This window comes from Rhinolophus sinicus, chromosome 1, assembly GCF_057876585.1.
Source record: "Rhinolophus sinicus isolate RSI-liver-muscle chromosome 1, RSI-T2T, whole genome shotgun sequence".
NCBI lineage: Eukaryota > Metazoa > Chordata > Mammalia > Chiroptera > Rhinolophidae > Rhinolophus > Rhinolophus sinicus.
Window position 1 is genome coordinate 211,031,563 of NC_142501.1, and position 16,684 is coordinate 211,048,246.

Consider the following 16,684-nt stretch of genomic DNA (forward strand, 5'->3'; position numbering starts at 1 on the left):
CATAAGTTTCATGAAAATGAAAAGTAAAATTGGTAAATGGACAATGTAGTAAAAAGTTACTACATTCAAACCATGAGAAGGTAAGCTGAAGACTGATTGTGAGGCCGTGAACGCCACACTCAGGAATCTGGATTTCGTGTGGGGACAATGGGGAAACCATGAAGATGACCTTGACAGAGGCTGCCTCAAAGGATACAATGGGGGCAAGAGGAGACATGAAGAGAACCGTCTGGAGACGGATGGATTTCCCCTCCTCGTCCTAACATGTATTCCCTTCCAACATGCCTTCTTGTCTAAGCTTCATAAGGACCTGTGCCATCAGTTTTCTCTCGTCAGGTTATCTGAAAATGAGGACATTATTCTCAGCTTGCACTCTAGTCCCTTGTGGAATGACAGGAGTGTGAAGAACTTTGCCTGACAGAAGTACCAGCCACCTCTGCATAATTGCCAAGGCAACTGCAGAAACACAAAAGGTTGCAGGGCTGATTACGGTGCGAGAGTTCCACTCCTGATTGAAGGGGCTGCTAATCAACTGTGCAGGCACGGCACATCATGAAACCTGGAAAGAGCGAATGAATAATGAACGGGTGAACGGATATGTGGTAGACACGCTACCCAGACGCAGGGCGACATCGTTAAAATAATCCCAGGAAAAATGGGTGAGCAGGAAATACAGTCATGTCATTTTCATTTATATTTAAATGTTGCTAAGCAATATGTATGAGAAATTTAAATATGCTCCATGCCAAAACAGCAGGAGAACACACCAAAGATTAACTGAAATATCCCCTTCATTTCTGAGTCCATCAAACAGACCTGTTACTAGACTACAGGGACAGGCTTCATGCCACCAGCCAATGGGTATTTGACCTGGGGACAAGCCTCTCAACCTTTCTGTGTCTCAGTGCTCTCATCTATGAAGTGGGCGTGGCAATAATTCTGCCTGCCTCACTACAGAGGGGCGTGGGAGATATGCACATGTTCTAAGATCATTTCAAACATCAAGGGATTGACAAGAACCTAAATGTCCATTAATTGAGGGCTGGTTAAATCATTTAAAGATCACACATATCAATGCTATGCTGCTGAAAAAAGCAATGAAGAAACTTACATACTGAATGGAAAATATTCAAGTTTCAGGGTTAAGTAAAAAGCAGAGATGAATGGATGGATGGATAGATAGATAGATAGATAGATAGATAGATAGATAGATAGATAGATAGAGGTAGACAGATAGATGTATTTCTAATAGCTGGAAAGTTAAAATGAGTCACATAATTTGTGTTGTGTATCTCCTCTGCCTCTCTGGACACCTGCCTGTGACCAGAGCTGATACCTGATAGCTGATACAGCTGATACTCCATTAACCCACCAGCTGTACAGAAAAAGGGCAGGCAGCTCACAGTGGTTTGTCTGTCTGTCCCTCTTCCCTCCCTAGATCAGTCACTCAACCATTCATTCCAGGGGGAGCTCAGATTGGTCAGGTGGATTTTCTACCTGATGGCTACGTGCGACCTTCCAGACGGCCGATGCACAGCTGGCTGCTCTCTGAAACACTGCACATGTCAAGAGCCCCAACCTAGACCAATGTCTGGCCCAGAGAACCCTCCATAACACATCCCCTAAAGGAGAAAGTGGAAGGAGATGAGGGAAAGGGGAAGAAGACAAGGACAAGGAAAGGAAATGGAAGAAAGGAAAGCGGGCCTGGGGAAGAGCACCCAGGAGTCATCGTGGGAGGCTGAAGCCATCTCACTGTCACAGCTGACAGAGGTCACAGTGCCGTGAGGAAAAGGGCACGGGGGATGGAGGCAGACGTGCCTTGTTCAAACTCCAGCTCTACCACACACTGACCAAGTGACCTTGGGAAATTCTCCCAATCTCTACAGATGGAGGTGTCCAGAAAAGGAACCTATCAACCTGGGGTTGAAGCCTGGGTGGATATCTGACGTGGATTCTCATAAAGAAAGGGGGCATGCTCTGCAGCCCCAGCTGGGAAGCCGAAGTCCCTCTGGAGACACTACACTGCCAGCCAGGCTGGGGCCGTACGATGGGTCTCTGGGCAGTGGTCAGCAAGACCAGCTCCATCTTTACAGCTGCATGAGCGTGAGGGACTGCCCAGTCCTGAAACACGACCACACAACTCTCAGCGGCTGGCACTCGCACCGAGGGCTGTCATTTCCCTCCACAATCACCCTGCAAATGAAAAATCTGCACAATCACCGCTGGGACGCTAAGAGATGCAATTGATCAATTTCGGGAGGGACAGCAAAGCTGTTGACTCAGGAGTGTGTAGTCTATTGGCACTTGCTGCAGTGAAATAGGTGATTGTGAAGATGGCCTGCCTTAAAAAGGTCACAGCTGACAAATGCCTCCCTTCTGCTTTCCTCTGCGATGCGTGGATTTGGGGCATATGGGACTGCTCCATTACTCGGAAAAACTAGCATGTAGCCCACTCTGAAGTTCAAAGTGCCTTGCTATCCGTGTTGCTCACAAAAACCCTGGGACCAGTGGGTTATCATTGTCACAACGCTCATTTTACAGAAGCGAGAGCCATCACATGTAAGTCCCACGTCGCACAACTGTGGGAACTAACTGTCAGCAATAAGAAAGACAGTATTTTTGCCTCTACTGCCTGACTCCGTCTTATTTCTCAATTTTATACAGAACACAAGTGGGAACAGGGTGCTACGTCCTGGGTCCCTTAAGGCATCATTCACCACGCAACCTGCAGGAGCCGCCCACCTTGCCCCGAGCAGCCCCACGGCTCTTTGCCAGCGCCCGCATGTGTTCTGAGAAATACACTTACACTAAAACAAATAAAACTGAGAAACTAGGCAAAGGACACGGCAGGAGGTAGGAACGAAAACAGCAGCTGTAACATACGGTTTGCTGTATCCATTCTCTGGACATACTCCTCCTGGGAACCTACCGTCTGCAGAGTTCTGGGGGCACAGCGGGTACCCGGGCAGTGATAACATGGTGTCAGCTCCTGAATGTCACCTTCTCAGAGACCTAACCTGACTCTCCCACCTACAGTGGATCCCATTTCTCTTAACCCTTGACCCCAGTCACTGTCACATCCCCTGGGTGGCACTGACCATGGCCTGTGATTCCAGGGTTTTTTGTCCATCTCCTCCATCTAGAATGCTCCCTCTGAGGGCAGGGACCAGGACTACTCCAGTCACTGCTGCAGCCCAGAGGTCGTTACCACAGGGCCTGGAAGAGCACTGATCCCCAAAATACCAGGGGAATGAATGAACAGTGTGATATGTGTTACACTCAGAATGGGAGCTGAAAGTGGGGGAATAGGTGGGAAAAACTAGGTGTTCTGGGAAGGCTTCTTAAAAGAGGGGGCGCCTGAGGACAGAGGCAACACCTGAGGATGGCAATGGACAATATTCACTTATCCAGGTAAGGAAAGGTGGAAAAGTAATTCCAGGAGGAGGGAAGAACACAGAGAAGCACCGAGTGGCCGGGAGTGCCTTGTGCAGGGACATAAAGAACACCCAGCGAGGGAGCACGAAGGAGGGTGGGTGAGATAAAAAGAGAGACAGAAGTGCAGCAACACATGTGAACGCCTCAGCACGGAGCCAGGCACCAAGATGGCAGCACCCACGGGCAGATGGCTGGGGCCAGAGGATGCACCGGAGACCTCCATGTAGAGAAGAGAAGGGAGAGGGTTCCAGACAGAAGGACCAGGTGGGAAGGCATGAGGGGGAGGGGCGGGTCCCATCTGCAGGACCCTGGCTTAGAAACTCGGTGTTTGCTGGAGATGGACAGCTGTAGCCCCCAGGGGCTGTGTGTGCCCTGCAGGTGGGGAGGCAGCCAGCCTTGCCACGTGAAATGAGAGAAAAACAGAGGAGGCAGAAGCACTGACCTTTTCAACCAGGTCTTCAGGGGTTGGTTCATCAAAGAGCTGAATTTTGTCTTCAATGCACTTCTTCAAAAGGTCTATCTTGCTTTTACTCTTGGAGCGCGGCTTTCTCGCCCTGGACTGTTGCTAGAGACGGGTGAGAGAAAACATTGGCACCAAAGCAACTGCCAAGAAGTTCATGCAGCCCCAAGTCTCTCAAAGCCGAGAAGATTCTGCAGCTCAGAACTGCAGGCTGCCTTCGGCTGGAGAGAGGACAGAGGTACCTTGTGCTGGATCAGCTCATGGGGCTTGGACCTCATGGTCTCCGGTGGTTCCTCCCACTAAAGGGAGGAGAAGGCCAGAGCTTTGTAGTCAGACAGACAGTGGCCCCAACGTGAGTCCACCTCTTCTCCAGCAGTGGGACCTCAACCTGCCGGCCTCTCTGAGCAGGAAACACGACAGAAGGGGGCCCTGCCCTGGTAAAGCTTACATCATTGTGGAGAAAACCATCAGTGATGTGAAAACAAATAACAGACACTCTCAGACGGTCGGTGAGTGCTGTGAAAGACAAGGGGACAGTGAGAGTGATGGGGGGTTATTTTCTGCTGGCTGGAAGGGGAAACGCTGGTGGAGGTGAATGGCTGCTGAGTACAGTTGTATACGTCAATGCAAGGAGGCACCATGCAGTGATTGACACAGATGGATCCTTCTAGAACAGTGTGCACAAGCTGCACACACACATCTGCATCTTCACAAATGCGAGGAAGTGACATTACAGCTGACACCCACATGACAAGACGGTGCCAGGCATGTGAAAATCTGGAAGCAGGGGGTGCCAGGCCCTGAAGGAGGAACAAATGTGGGGCTGGAGTGGACTGAGCAAGGCTGAGAGAGGTTGAAGGTGAGGTCATGGGTGCTCGGTACATTGTTATTCAATTAATGAATAAATGTCACAGATGCTGTGATCTCTGAGCCTCAGTTTGCACACCTGTAAAATGGGGATAATAATACCTACGTCATAGGATTACTGCAAGAATGTAACACTACATAACATACATAATAAACAGAACATAACATAATTCAGCCTACCACAAGGTAATACCATATAATATAACGGCATAATATAACACAACAGACTACACATAAGAATATAACAATAGGACATGACATAACATAGCAAAACATAGTAAAACACAGCACAGCATAGAGGAGCATGACACAACACAGCACTGCACACCTAATATACTCAGTGCAGTACATGGCAGGTGGGCAGTCCCCAGTGAGGGCCGGTCTCCTCCCCTTCCCAGCTTGCCTGCCTGCCCTTCCTCTTCTCTGTCATATCCTTTGAGGTCCCTCGATTTCCCAGAGCCTGCCCTAGACATGGACTCTAGCCTGCCTATCAGACTCTGCCCTGGACCCCCAAAACTTAGGATGGTGACCTGCCCCAGTCCACTCAGAGGAAGCAAGCACATACGCAGTAATTCAAAGAGTTCAAACAGCCCCATTTGACAGATGGGCAGACTGAGACCAGGAGAGCAGAATCGGTGGCCTAAAGCCACAGCTTGGGAGCTCGGAGAACTAGTTTCCTGACTCCTGAGCCTAATCTCTTTAAATACGCAGGCTGGACTCAGCTGATTCCATGAATTAACTACAGTGTTCATCTCCTGGTCTAACAGGGATATTATCAAAAAAAGGAAATTGTGGGTCAAGGCCTCTTAGGAACAGAGCCAAGCTGGTAGGCAAAACCCTGAAGCCCAGGGCATGGACTGGGGCTGGGAGGGGATAAAGCTAAGAGAGGCAGGGATGGGGGGAGGGGCTGGGGGTGTTGGCAGGTGAGAGGTGACCCTGTGCATCTCTTCCCAGCACCACACACAGTGACGTCAAGTTGGCAGCTTGAAACGGGCCTTAGAAGGAGTATTGACACCAGGGAAATGGGCAAATGCTGCACATCGGGACTGCCTCCTCCCCATCTCCCTAAACCCCCACCAAGACCTGCCAGCACACGTCTGGTCAGGGGCCAGGCCACGTGGGGCCCTGAGATCATGACGGAACTTACATCCTGGCAGAGAGCGACAGTAAAGCTTAAAGAAAGACTGTGAAAATCTGACCTGTGTATCTCTTAGAGCTTATGACGTCCTAAGAAACTAATTTACATAAATACTCTGAGAGCCCTGAGCCACCACAAGTTATGTCAGCCATGAGGTACTGTCCCTGTTTAGGGACCTCCAAACAGAGGTGAACAGGGAGGAAACTGAGGGGTTACCTAGTGGTGAAAAGAAAGATGGGGTGAGGGAGGACCAAGGGAGTGGTAATATATCGAGCACAACTAATTCTTTTCTACATATCAGGCCATCTAATTCCCACAATAATCTGCATTATACCCATTTTACAGATGAAAAACTGAAAAATTAAGAACAAAAAAAATTGAAAACCAATAAAATGCACCTAAGCCATCAAAAAAATTTTTTTTTAATGAAAACCTCCCGTCCTGCTTGCCTGCACAGTAACTCGTCCACACTCACAGGCAGGCAAAGGCGGGCCTGGGTCCACCTGCTCAGCCTGGCGAGGGAGCCACTCTCTCCGCTGGTGCCATCAGGCTGCAGCAACATCTGCACCACCGCTTTCTCAACATGGTGCTTGCGAAGGGAGCCAGGCTCAGCCAACCACGGATGCCAACCCATCCATGCATTTCTTCTGGAAGGTATTGAATAAGCACTCTTCACGCCCAGGGCTGATGCATGTGCCCCTTTGAGGAAGGGTACAGGGCCAATTCCATTTCAAAGCCAAACACCTGGGACACCTTTAACTTAATTCCTGCAGGATTGGCCCTTGGTCAGCAGGGGAGACAAACACACTTCACTTATGTGCAAAATTTTTATTCATTATTCCAAATCCTTTAAAACTTTTTTGACAATTTGTACCTCACTCTTTAATTAGCACTATTTACATATCCTGTGCCCTTCTGAGAATATAAATAAAAAGCCCCTTTTTAATATGAAAGAATGTAAAAGCTTCCAAGTTGTTTCTGTCCATTGATTTTTTATAAGGACAAGATATGTCTGAATTTTTTTTCTTCCCCTAACGGAAGAACAGTGGGTTTAAAAATCCGAACACACCAGCCCCAAGCCCAGTTCTCCCACCTTCTCATCTTTCCTCTGCTGGCTGGTTGTCTCACCTGTAAGATGGGACATAACACCTGCCTCCCGGCACTGCTGTGGACTCCAGGTGAGAGAGTGTAAGCCTAGACTTTAATATGGTCTCGATCTCTACAGATCACCACCCAGGGAAGCGCCAACATTCCACACACATCTGGGGTTTGTTGGTTAGTTCTGTCAACAAAATGTACTGCACACCTGCTACGCCCCAGGCACTTTCTAGGTGCTGGGGATGGGGTGGTGAATGCTTCAGGGGCTAGCTTGTCGTGGAGGCACAGGCCATGAGCAAGTCAAGAGACTGGGACATTTCACAGCGAGCAATTATACGAAGCCATGGAGCACGGCCATGTGACACGACGCCTAGGGGAGGGGCCTCGCGGATGGGTACTCAGGGAGGACTGCTGTGCAGGTGAAATTTGGGCTGCGATGTGAGTAGAACACAGAGCGCTGGGGGAAGCGCATTATTGGCAGAGGAAACAGCAAGTTCAAAGCCCTGTCGTGGGTCAGGTTCCCCAGAGGCAGAGCTGCAGACGGACTGGGGTGCCCATGGTTTCCTGAGAGGAATTCGGAGCAACATATGGGGAATGAGGGAACCAGGACAGGAAGCGGAAAGGGCATGCGAGCAGGAGTCCCAGGTAAGGTCTAGCCTTGACTGGTCCATAGGGCTCTGGAGCAAACACTGCACCCAAGAAGTGTCTGCCCTTGAGACACATAACAGGTGCTCAGAACAGGCAGCTATCATCATCCCACAAGGCCCAGCATGAGACACCTCTTTTCCTGCCCACCTGGGCTGAGGTGAGCACCTTCCTAGTGCCACTTACAGAAAGGGCCAGCCTTTTGCACCCTGAGTAGGTCAGTGGGGTATGGCTGAGGGACCAGAAGGGAGAGCAACCTCTCCAGCCAGGTGGCTCCCATCTGCCTAGGGCAAGGCCCAGCAGAGGGGTGTGTCTGTGAGCGTGAGCGGCTAACACTCCTGGCTGCTGGTGGACAGTGAAAGGACCCAGGCCAGGGGATCTGCGCTGGGCACCGGTGTGTCTACTACAGACCGTAAGGTTAGCAGACGCCAACGTGGCTGGAGAGGACAGGATGGGGGTGAGTGAGATGAGTTGAGCCGAGTGTGGGTGGTGGGTCCCATCAAATCAGCAGCTGGGACCTGCCCCACCTCTGCAATCAAGAAGCCATGAGATGTCCATCGTACCTGCAGCTCAGGGGCAGCCAGGGCCTGGTCCAATTTCAGGAACTCTGCTTCTCGCCAAGCAGTCTGAAGCCGCTGCAGCAGGACACGGGCCCGGATTTTGGGGAGGGCCAAGCTCCTGTCCATCTGGGCAAAGCAGCTGTGAACTTCCTGCCTCACCCTGAGCAGCTCCTCCTCAGACAGGGAGAAGGCCGAGGAGCGGAGCCTCCTGGGGAAGCAAGAACAGTGATAAAGCCGAGTTATGTTCCGCGGCATGAACCTGTCACATCTTTATCCATTCATCCATCGATGGACCCTTAGGTCGATTCCATATCTTTAATTGTCAGTAATGCTGCAATGGACTCTGGCTATTTGCGACAGCATAGATGGACCTAGACGGTATTAAGCTAAGTGAAATAAATCAGTCAGAGAGAGACAAATGTCGTATGATCTCATTTATATGTGGAATCTAAAGAACAAAATAAACAAACAAACACAACAGAAACAGACTCATAGATACAGAGAACAAACTGATGGTCAACAGATGGGAGAGGCCTGGATGAAAAAGTAAAGGGATTCAGAAGTACAAATTGCCAGCTATAAACATAGTCATGGGGATGAGAAATACAGCGTAAGGAATGCAGTCAATAATACTGTAATAACTATGTTTGGTGTCAGGTGGGTACTAGATTTATTGGGGTGGTCACTCTACACAGCATACAAATGTCTAATCACAATGATACACACCTGAAACCAATATGACATTGTATGTCAACTATAATTGAAAAATAAATAAAGTTTAAAAAATTTTTTTAAGAAGAATAGCAATGTGTTCTCCACAGAAAACAGCGGAGGGTGTGTTGGAGGCGGGAGAGCTGAAAATGCAAAGAGCGAAAGTCATTAATTAAATCCATGTCTAGAAAAAAACCACAACATCATGTCCTTAACCACGCCTTTATTCTGGAAGTATTTCTTGAGCATCAGATGTTTGTCCTGCTGGACATGACATCATCTTAGAGCTGAGCACTCAGAGTTGAATGCACGAGGCTGTGAACGGGTCTGTGAAGACGCGACAGGCCTTCCCGCGTTCATGACTTGAAGATAATCTGGTCTTGCTTTAGAAACAGATGAAAGCAAAGGTTTGTCCATTGAGCCTGGTCAGCAGCATACTGTAAAGAGGGTCCAGTGGCCCAGAGAAGAGATGCCCAGCTCAGCTCAGGTGGGTCAGGGAATAGGGCAGCCTTGCGTTGGTCTTAAAGGATGATGATTGACAGTTATCACTTAGAGAAAACACACTGGAAACTGAAAGCCACGCTGAGTGACCTAACGTTATGCGTTGACTTGTGGCTTCCCCCCCCACCGCAAAAGGTATGTTCAAGTCCTGACCCCTAGTACCTGTGAATGTGACCTTTGAAAACAGGGTGTGTGCAGATACAATTACGAAGTCAGTCAGTCACACCGGAGTCGGGTGGGCCCTTGATCCAATATGACTGGTGTCCTTATACGAAGAAAAGACACACCCACAGGGAGACAGACAAGGGATGAGATGCAGAGACTGGAGTGATGGGCCTACAAGTCAAAGGACGCCAAGGACTGAGGCAACCCCAGAAGTTGAGAGACAGGCAAGGGACTGACCCCTGCCCTTGAGCCTTCAGAGGGCGCAGGACCTGCTCAGGCCTCGATCCCAGACTTCCGACTTCCAGAACTGTGAGGAGACATTTCTGTTGTTTTAAGTCATCCAGTTTGTGGTGCTTTGTTATGACGGCCCCAGGAAACAAATACATTTACCCACATACCACAAAGCCTTCCAGCAACTCAGTTTGAATGCACACTGTGGAGCGTCCCCTCTCCTCTCAGGCAAGGCCCGCTGCCCGTGCTCCAGGGAGAAGGGCCACAAGCTCACTCTCCTGCCTCGCGGGACCCAGTTCTGGCCAGTGAGATGCTGGGGACTTCTGCTCAGAATTTCCTCCCGGACCCAGGACAGAGCAGTGGAGGGAGAAGCCTTTTCTCTTCCTTCTTGCTTTGGACAATGTGTGTTCATTTCTTAACCAATATTCTCTTTGACACATGGATATGTTTGGTTATTCTGACAATGTTCAGTCAGCACTAGCTGCATAAAATATGCTTTGTGGAAGCTTTAAAATGCAGAGATGTCTGCAGGACACGACTCTGGGAGGCCAGGGCCAGGCCCATCACGTCCAAATCTCAACGTGGGACTATGGTTCAGCTGGATGGCTCCCCAATAGAGCTTGAATAAGATCGTCAGGGCTGACCTGGACCACGGCCAGAAACAAGCCCACGTTGCTGACACCTCTCTCTCGGGTTTCTCACCCGATGGGGTCCACCAGTTTTTTTAAAGGACCTCAGGAAACTGCAGCTGCTCCCTCGTACCTCCCCAAGTGGAACGAGCGTCTTAGCTCCCCATGTTTGCTGGTTATGAGGAATGCAAAGCGAAGGCAACTTGGAAATTAGTGAGTCCTTATTGCCCGTCTTTGACGCTGATTGAGCCTGCTGTCTTCACCCTCTTCTACGCAGGCACCAAAATGATACAGAAATATAGGAAACAGGGTCTCTGTCCCATAAGACTTTAAAATCCAGGCAGGAACTAGGAAAGAAGTCTCAAACACATGCTTTCCCTGGCAAAGCTGCATCCTCATTAATTCCTGCTCTATCCGACCAGGTTTACAGCAACTCCATCCTGCTGGAAATCGGGAAGCTCATACAGATGTGTTTCAAAACTACCGTGCAAGCCAGTTTTACATAAACTCAGCAATAAGGGCTGCAGCCTTTTACAATCTTAAGAGAGCGAAGTCAGCTGACCCTCCTTAACCCATAAAGTGCTTTCTGAGAGCAAAATGAGATCTTTTTCTGCTGGACGACTAAATCAGCGACAGCTTTAGTAAGACTCCCGGCAAAATGGGTCCAAATGAACTTGGAGAAAACGACCTCCCGGTAATAAAGACGTCAAGTCCAAGTGAGATGCTTTGAAGAGCCAAAGAGGTTGGAGCGTGTAAAGTGACTTTGGTGGGAGGTGGGATGAGCTGGGTAATTACTGCTGAGCACTCGTGGGAACAGGAAGTGGTGTTTAAAGCTGTGATCTTAATGGGCTTGGAAAAGACAGCATTTTGTTTGTTCAAGAAAACAAACGTTAACAAAGATGGGGAAATACACACGAGGACAGAACCATAAAGTGAGATGAGAAAGAGCCGAGAGGTCACTGGGTCTAAACCAAGATGAGGTCACTGTCCGCAAACACCTGAGGACCCATCCTCCCTGGTAGCAAGGTGAGTCCGTGGGAACAGCAGCGGGAGCCACGACATCACTGAGGCCAGGAAGAGCCTGTGCCATGGGCGGTAACTGCCCAAGGAACGACGGACATTGCAGAATGATCCCTCCAAGGGTTCAAGAAGAGCGCCCGCCTCGGTGCAGGAGGGGAGGACCACTGGTGTCCAGCAAACGGAGCAATGGGTCCACAGAGTGGGGAGGCTGGACGGACCCACCCGGTACAGTGAGATTCCCCTCCTTGCCTCTCCCTCACCCCTGACCCACAACGCCCCCTCCCCAACCTTATGTCAGTGAAACCATTTCTAATAGAAAGGGCTCAAGATTCAGCATTTACACTGAGACTAAGACTCAGCTTAAACTGTGGAGCATTTACACTAAGAAAAGAAATTGAAAAGGGTCTTGGTTTTGTTTCTTTGCTTAAATGGGGTTTTCTGGGTTGGTTGGTTGAAAGGAAAAGCGACTTTAAGGAATATTGTTCGGCAGGTCCACTCGTTAAAGGAAAAAGAGGAGCCCCCCCCCACCCACACACACCGCTCCCCTCGTCACACACACGTCTTACCAGGGGACCCGGCACAATTCCTGCTCATCCACCACTATTGGGTTTCAATCTCCCGGCTGCCCATGAAATTATTCAAACAAACCGATCACATCCTCCTGTGGGAACCTAGGGCCCTCCTGTTACTACAAAGTCTGCCCCCCACAACCCCTGCTCTGCTCTGCAACCCCCGAGGGGCCCGATGTCATGCGGTGTCCTGCCCTGGCTGAGTACACGTGACTCACCAATGGCCGTGGAGCTCACCTGGCCGGTGTCGCTGTCGTGTGTTCGGCCGTCCCTTAACCACAGGGTGGAATCCCTCCCTCACCCAGAGGAGGAGAGCAGGACACAGACACCCGCAGGGACACTCACGTAAAGATCTGGCGGCCCCAGCGCCTCAGCTCCGCCTGCTCCTCCATCGAGGCCTCTAGCGCGTCGTCCCTCAGTCTCTGCCTCACGCTCTGGACGCCCTCCTGGTCCCTGTCCCTCTCCTCGCCCTCGAGCTGCGCGGCCCGGGCGGCCATCTCCCTGCCGTGCTCCTCCAGGATCTGCTGCAGGAAGAGCCAGGGCACACCGCGCTTGAGCAGCTCCTGGGTCATCAGAGAGCTCTGCAGACGCCGCAGCTCCTCGGTGGCTCTCTCGGACAGCGACAGGCTCAGGGCCCTGAGGTCGTCCAGGGCGGCCTGGTCCAGGCGCTCCTGCAGCTCCTCCAGGGCAGCGCTGTGGCCCGCCACCAGGCCCCTCCACTGGCCCAGGTACTGGCCCACGTCCTCGGCCGCGCGGAAGGCTTCCCCGATGGACAGCTGCTCCTTCCGCTGCTCCTTGTGCTGGCAGGGGTTGCAGAGAGGAGAAGGACATGGGGACGAGGCTCAGGGCGCCGAGCCCTTTGCGCAAACACTTTTGGCATTTGCCAGAGGAGGCTGAGAATGGTGGAGCCTTTTGCCCAAGCTCACAGTTAGAAAACCATCCTTAAGGAAACAACCCAAAACAGTGAAAACTTCACTCGTTCGACATGTGTCAAGCATTCATTCACTGACTAGGTAAAGCCCGAGAGGCAGACGCCCTGTGTTCCAGGCCTGGCTCTTCCACTGACAAGCCGGGTGACCGGAAGTGAGCGTCTTATGCTCACTGTGCCTCCATTTCCTAATCTGTAAAGTGGGGAGAACAATGGGCTCACCTCACAGAGTAGCTGTGAGCATTCGGTGAGTTGCCTCATTCATGTGCAGCTCCAGAGAACAGCCTGGGGCAGAGTTCACATCAATGAATGTCTGCTACTGTTATTACCATGTGCCAGGCACCTGGTAACTGCCCTTCGTGATACGATAAGGATGCAAACCCTGAGATCCACGAAAGACCATTTAAATGAGGTCAGGGAAGGCCTTTTCAGGAAGGAGATCCAAGTGAGACCTGAGGGACGAGGTCATATCTTAACCAGGTTAAGACACGGGGAAGGAACATTCCTGGGAGAAAGAACAGTAGGAGCAAAGGCCCAGTGGTAGGAAGAAAGCTGACACATGAAGACGTCCATTGTGGTGTTATTTATAATGGTGCCCCTGCGGATAGGCTCGGTTCTATTTTGTGAGAACATGGGATTGTCCTCCTTATGTTCGTGGGTCCTGGTGACCGGAGAGTGCCAATCCTTTCATTCTACAAATGAAGTGTCCTCAGCACTGCGGACACTGCAAAAACCTTTGTCTTCATGAGCTACACCCTAACTCTGTGCCACTCACAAGATTTATCAAAAGCAGCTGCAAGAAATGACATTTATGGAAGACTGCTGGGCCCTCTGTGGTCCAGCCATCCTTCTAGATCCCACTCTTGCATTAGGCATGACTATCAGAGAAATGTGGTCTTGGGCCCCACTGTTTTGATCCTTTAGCCAATGGAGACGGGTGAGGCGATGCTCAAGATGGGGTAGAGGTCAACAGTCAAGGTGAGAACCATGGCTTTCTGTCGGGCCCAAAATGTGATCAGTAAAAGCGGAGTTTCTATTGATCAAGTGAAAGTTACTCTCTATCGCCTTCCCTCCCTCCTGAATGGTACCAGACAACCACCTGAGTCTCATCCTGTACCCATATGCCCTCTGAATCTGCCCTTATCCCTGGGCTCAGGGCACTGTCTGTTTTAGGTCCTCGTCAGCTCTCACCTGGCCGAGCACCACAGCCTCCCAGGGGTTTGCACCGCCAGGCTCCTCCAACTCTACGTGACAGGGTACCCATGAACTTCCTAAATCCTAAATCTGACCACGTCCTTCTCCTGAAAACCCGTCAACGTTCCCACCGTCCTCAGAGGACGGTGACGCCTCCACCTGGCATGCCGTGCCCACACTCCCAGCCACACTCCCTTTGCCCCTGCCCTCATCCGCCCAACACCCCAGCGTGTCATGTTCTCAGAGTCCCAGGCACAGCAGGGCACTCTTGCCTGAGTGCCTCCCGCCCCCTGCAGTGTCCTCCCTGGACTTGGACACGTCAAATGCACTCTTGTCCCCTGGGCCCCAGTTTATGCTCCACCTGCTGGGTAAAGCCTTCCCCAGCAGAAAGAGTAACTTCCTGTCAGTGAGCACATTAGGATGGATTTATGTGTTTACGTCTCAGTCTCTCCTCTCGCAGGCTGGTAAACATCTGCGCAGGTTCATGTCTAGAATAAGGCCCAGGCTCTAAGTCAAACAGGCCTGGCTTCACTTCCGTGTCTGCCACTTACTGGGTGTTCGACCTGGACCACATGACTCAATGCTGTGATTGGAATGCTGTGTCCCCCCATCGTTCATGTGTTGAAACCTAATGCCCCACGTGATGGTATTTGGAGGTGGGGCTTTTGGGGGGTGCTTGGGTCATGAGGGTGGGGCCCCTAGGAATGGGACGAGTGCTTTTCTCTCAGAGGCCCCACAGAGCTCCCGCACCCCGTCCCCCACGTGACGACACAGTGAGAAGAGGGCCCTCATGTGAAACCCACCACACTGGCACCCTGATCTTGGGCTCCCAGCCTCCAGAACTGTACCGTATACATTTTTGTTCTTTATAAGCCACTTAGTCTGTGATATTTTGTTATAGCAACATGAACGGACTAAGGCACTGCAGCTCTCTAAGCCTCAGCGTGTTCAGTAAAAAAAGAAAGAGAGAGAGAGAGAGAGAGAGAGAGAGAGAGAGAGAGAGAACAGTAGTACGACCTCACAGGGTGAATGAATGTCAGGATTAAATAAGCTATCTTCCATAACACACTTAGCATAGTGCTAAGTAAACACTCAGTACATGTTATAGCATTCTCGCTATCACGCCTGCACCCCTGCCCTCATCTATCACGACCCTCTGCTTTGCTGAGGCGGAGAGGACCTGTAGAACCCTTCATGACCCAGCCTGCCAAAAAGACACCATCGGCCAACCACAGATGGCACATCAGGACACCTGCCCGATTGCCACTTGGATCCCAGCTCTCTGATGGCAACGCCTGGGTACCTGGCACTTGGTGAGTGTGCAAAAAGGTCATGCAAAGAAGCAACAGCATAATTCCGCACATACCTTTTGCAGAATCTCTCGCCTTCTCTTAACGATTAGTTTTTGGTGGAGCTTTTTCTTTTCCTGCTTTAAGTCATTGTCCAGCTTCTGTTTGATAGAAAAGACCTCGGTCTGAGCCCGTTCCAACAGCTCTTCCATCTGGTCTTCGTCCAAGTACCCTGCTCTGGATGAAAAAGACACGGGGCTACTTAACGTCTTCTCCGAACTCGCCTTGAGCCTGACTCTTGTAGGGGAACACTTGCCACCATATTAGTTTGGATTGCATCAGACACGTGTTTACCCTGAAGAAGGAGTAAGAGGATGGGCAGCTAAGACATTACTGGAATATAGGAAGGGTCAAGTCAGCGTCATTACAGACGTGCAGAGAGAGCTCAACGTCTGGAGAGTAATCATCGTTAGGGCAGAAATTGGGCAAGACTTCGGGAGAAATTAACTCTCAATGGGACCATGGTGGTACAGATAGAATCCTCCAAGAGGAGATGGCAGGATAGGAATTCCTGGTGACAGGAATGGCACAAGCAAAGCCCAAGAGGTAAATGTAGGGAATACTCTGTGAGGGTTAATTCTATGTGTCAACTTGACTGCCTACGGGGGGCCCAGATCAAACCCTGCTTCAGGGTGTGTCTGTGAGGCTGTGTCCAGATGAGACTGGCATGGGCATCCGTGGGCGCAGGGGGCCGACTGCCCTCCCCAGTGTGGGTGGGCATCATCCAATCCACTGAGGGTCTGAACGGAACAAAAGGTGAAGAAAGGTGGGATTCGCCCCCTTTTTTTTCTGCCTTACTGCATGAGCTGGGACATCTAATCTCACGTTCTCCTGCCCTTGGATTGGAATCTATGTCATTGGCACCCTGGTTCTCAGGCCTTAGGACCCAGACTGAATGACACCACCGGCTTTCCTGGGTCTCCAGCTGGCAGATGGCAGATCAGCTTCCATAATCGCATGAGCCAATTCCTCACCTACATCTGCTCCGTTTTTCTGGAGAATCCCAACTGACATATTCTGTTATTACCATTGTTACCACTACTCGTCCCAGTCTGTCTGCATCCCTGGGCTGGGCCCCTCGTTGGCACAGGGAAGATGCTCCAGGGAAACTTCTTAAAGGAACGAATAGGTGAATGAATGAATGAATGGTGGATATGTTTTAGAAATCTAAGCCTGTGCCAGCC

At 50.7% G+C, this 16,684-nt stretch overlaps 1 protein-coding gene across 5 annotated transcripts in view; it reads right to left on the reverse strand.

Annotated features, from left to right (window-relative positions):
• Nucleotides 1-16,684, reverse strand: part of EVC2 (EvC ciliary complex subunit 2) — a 93,436-nt gene that overhangs the window by 21,964 nt on the left and 54,788 nt on the right. For all 5 annotated transcript variants that reach the window (XM_019718018.3, XM_019718017.3, XM_088792939.1 and 2 more), the window contains 4 exons: nt 15,518-15,677; nt 12,375-12,829; nt 8,207-8,411; nt 3,878-4,000 (listed from right to left, as the gene is read on the reverse strand). In XM_019718018.3, coding sequence (XP_019573577.3) covers nt 3,878-4,000; nt 8,207-8,411; nt 12,375-12,829; nt 15,518-15,677 — 943 coding nt within the window. The remainder of the gene's footprint in view (nt 1-3,877; nt 4,001-8,206; nt 8,412-12,374; nt 12,830-15,517; nt 15,678-16,684) is intronic.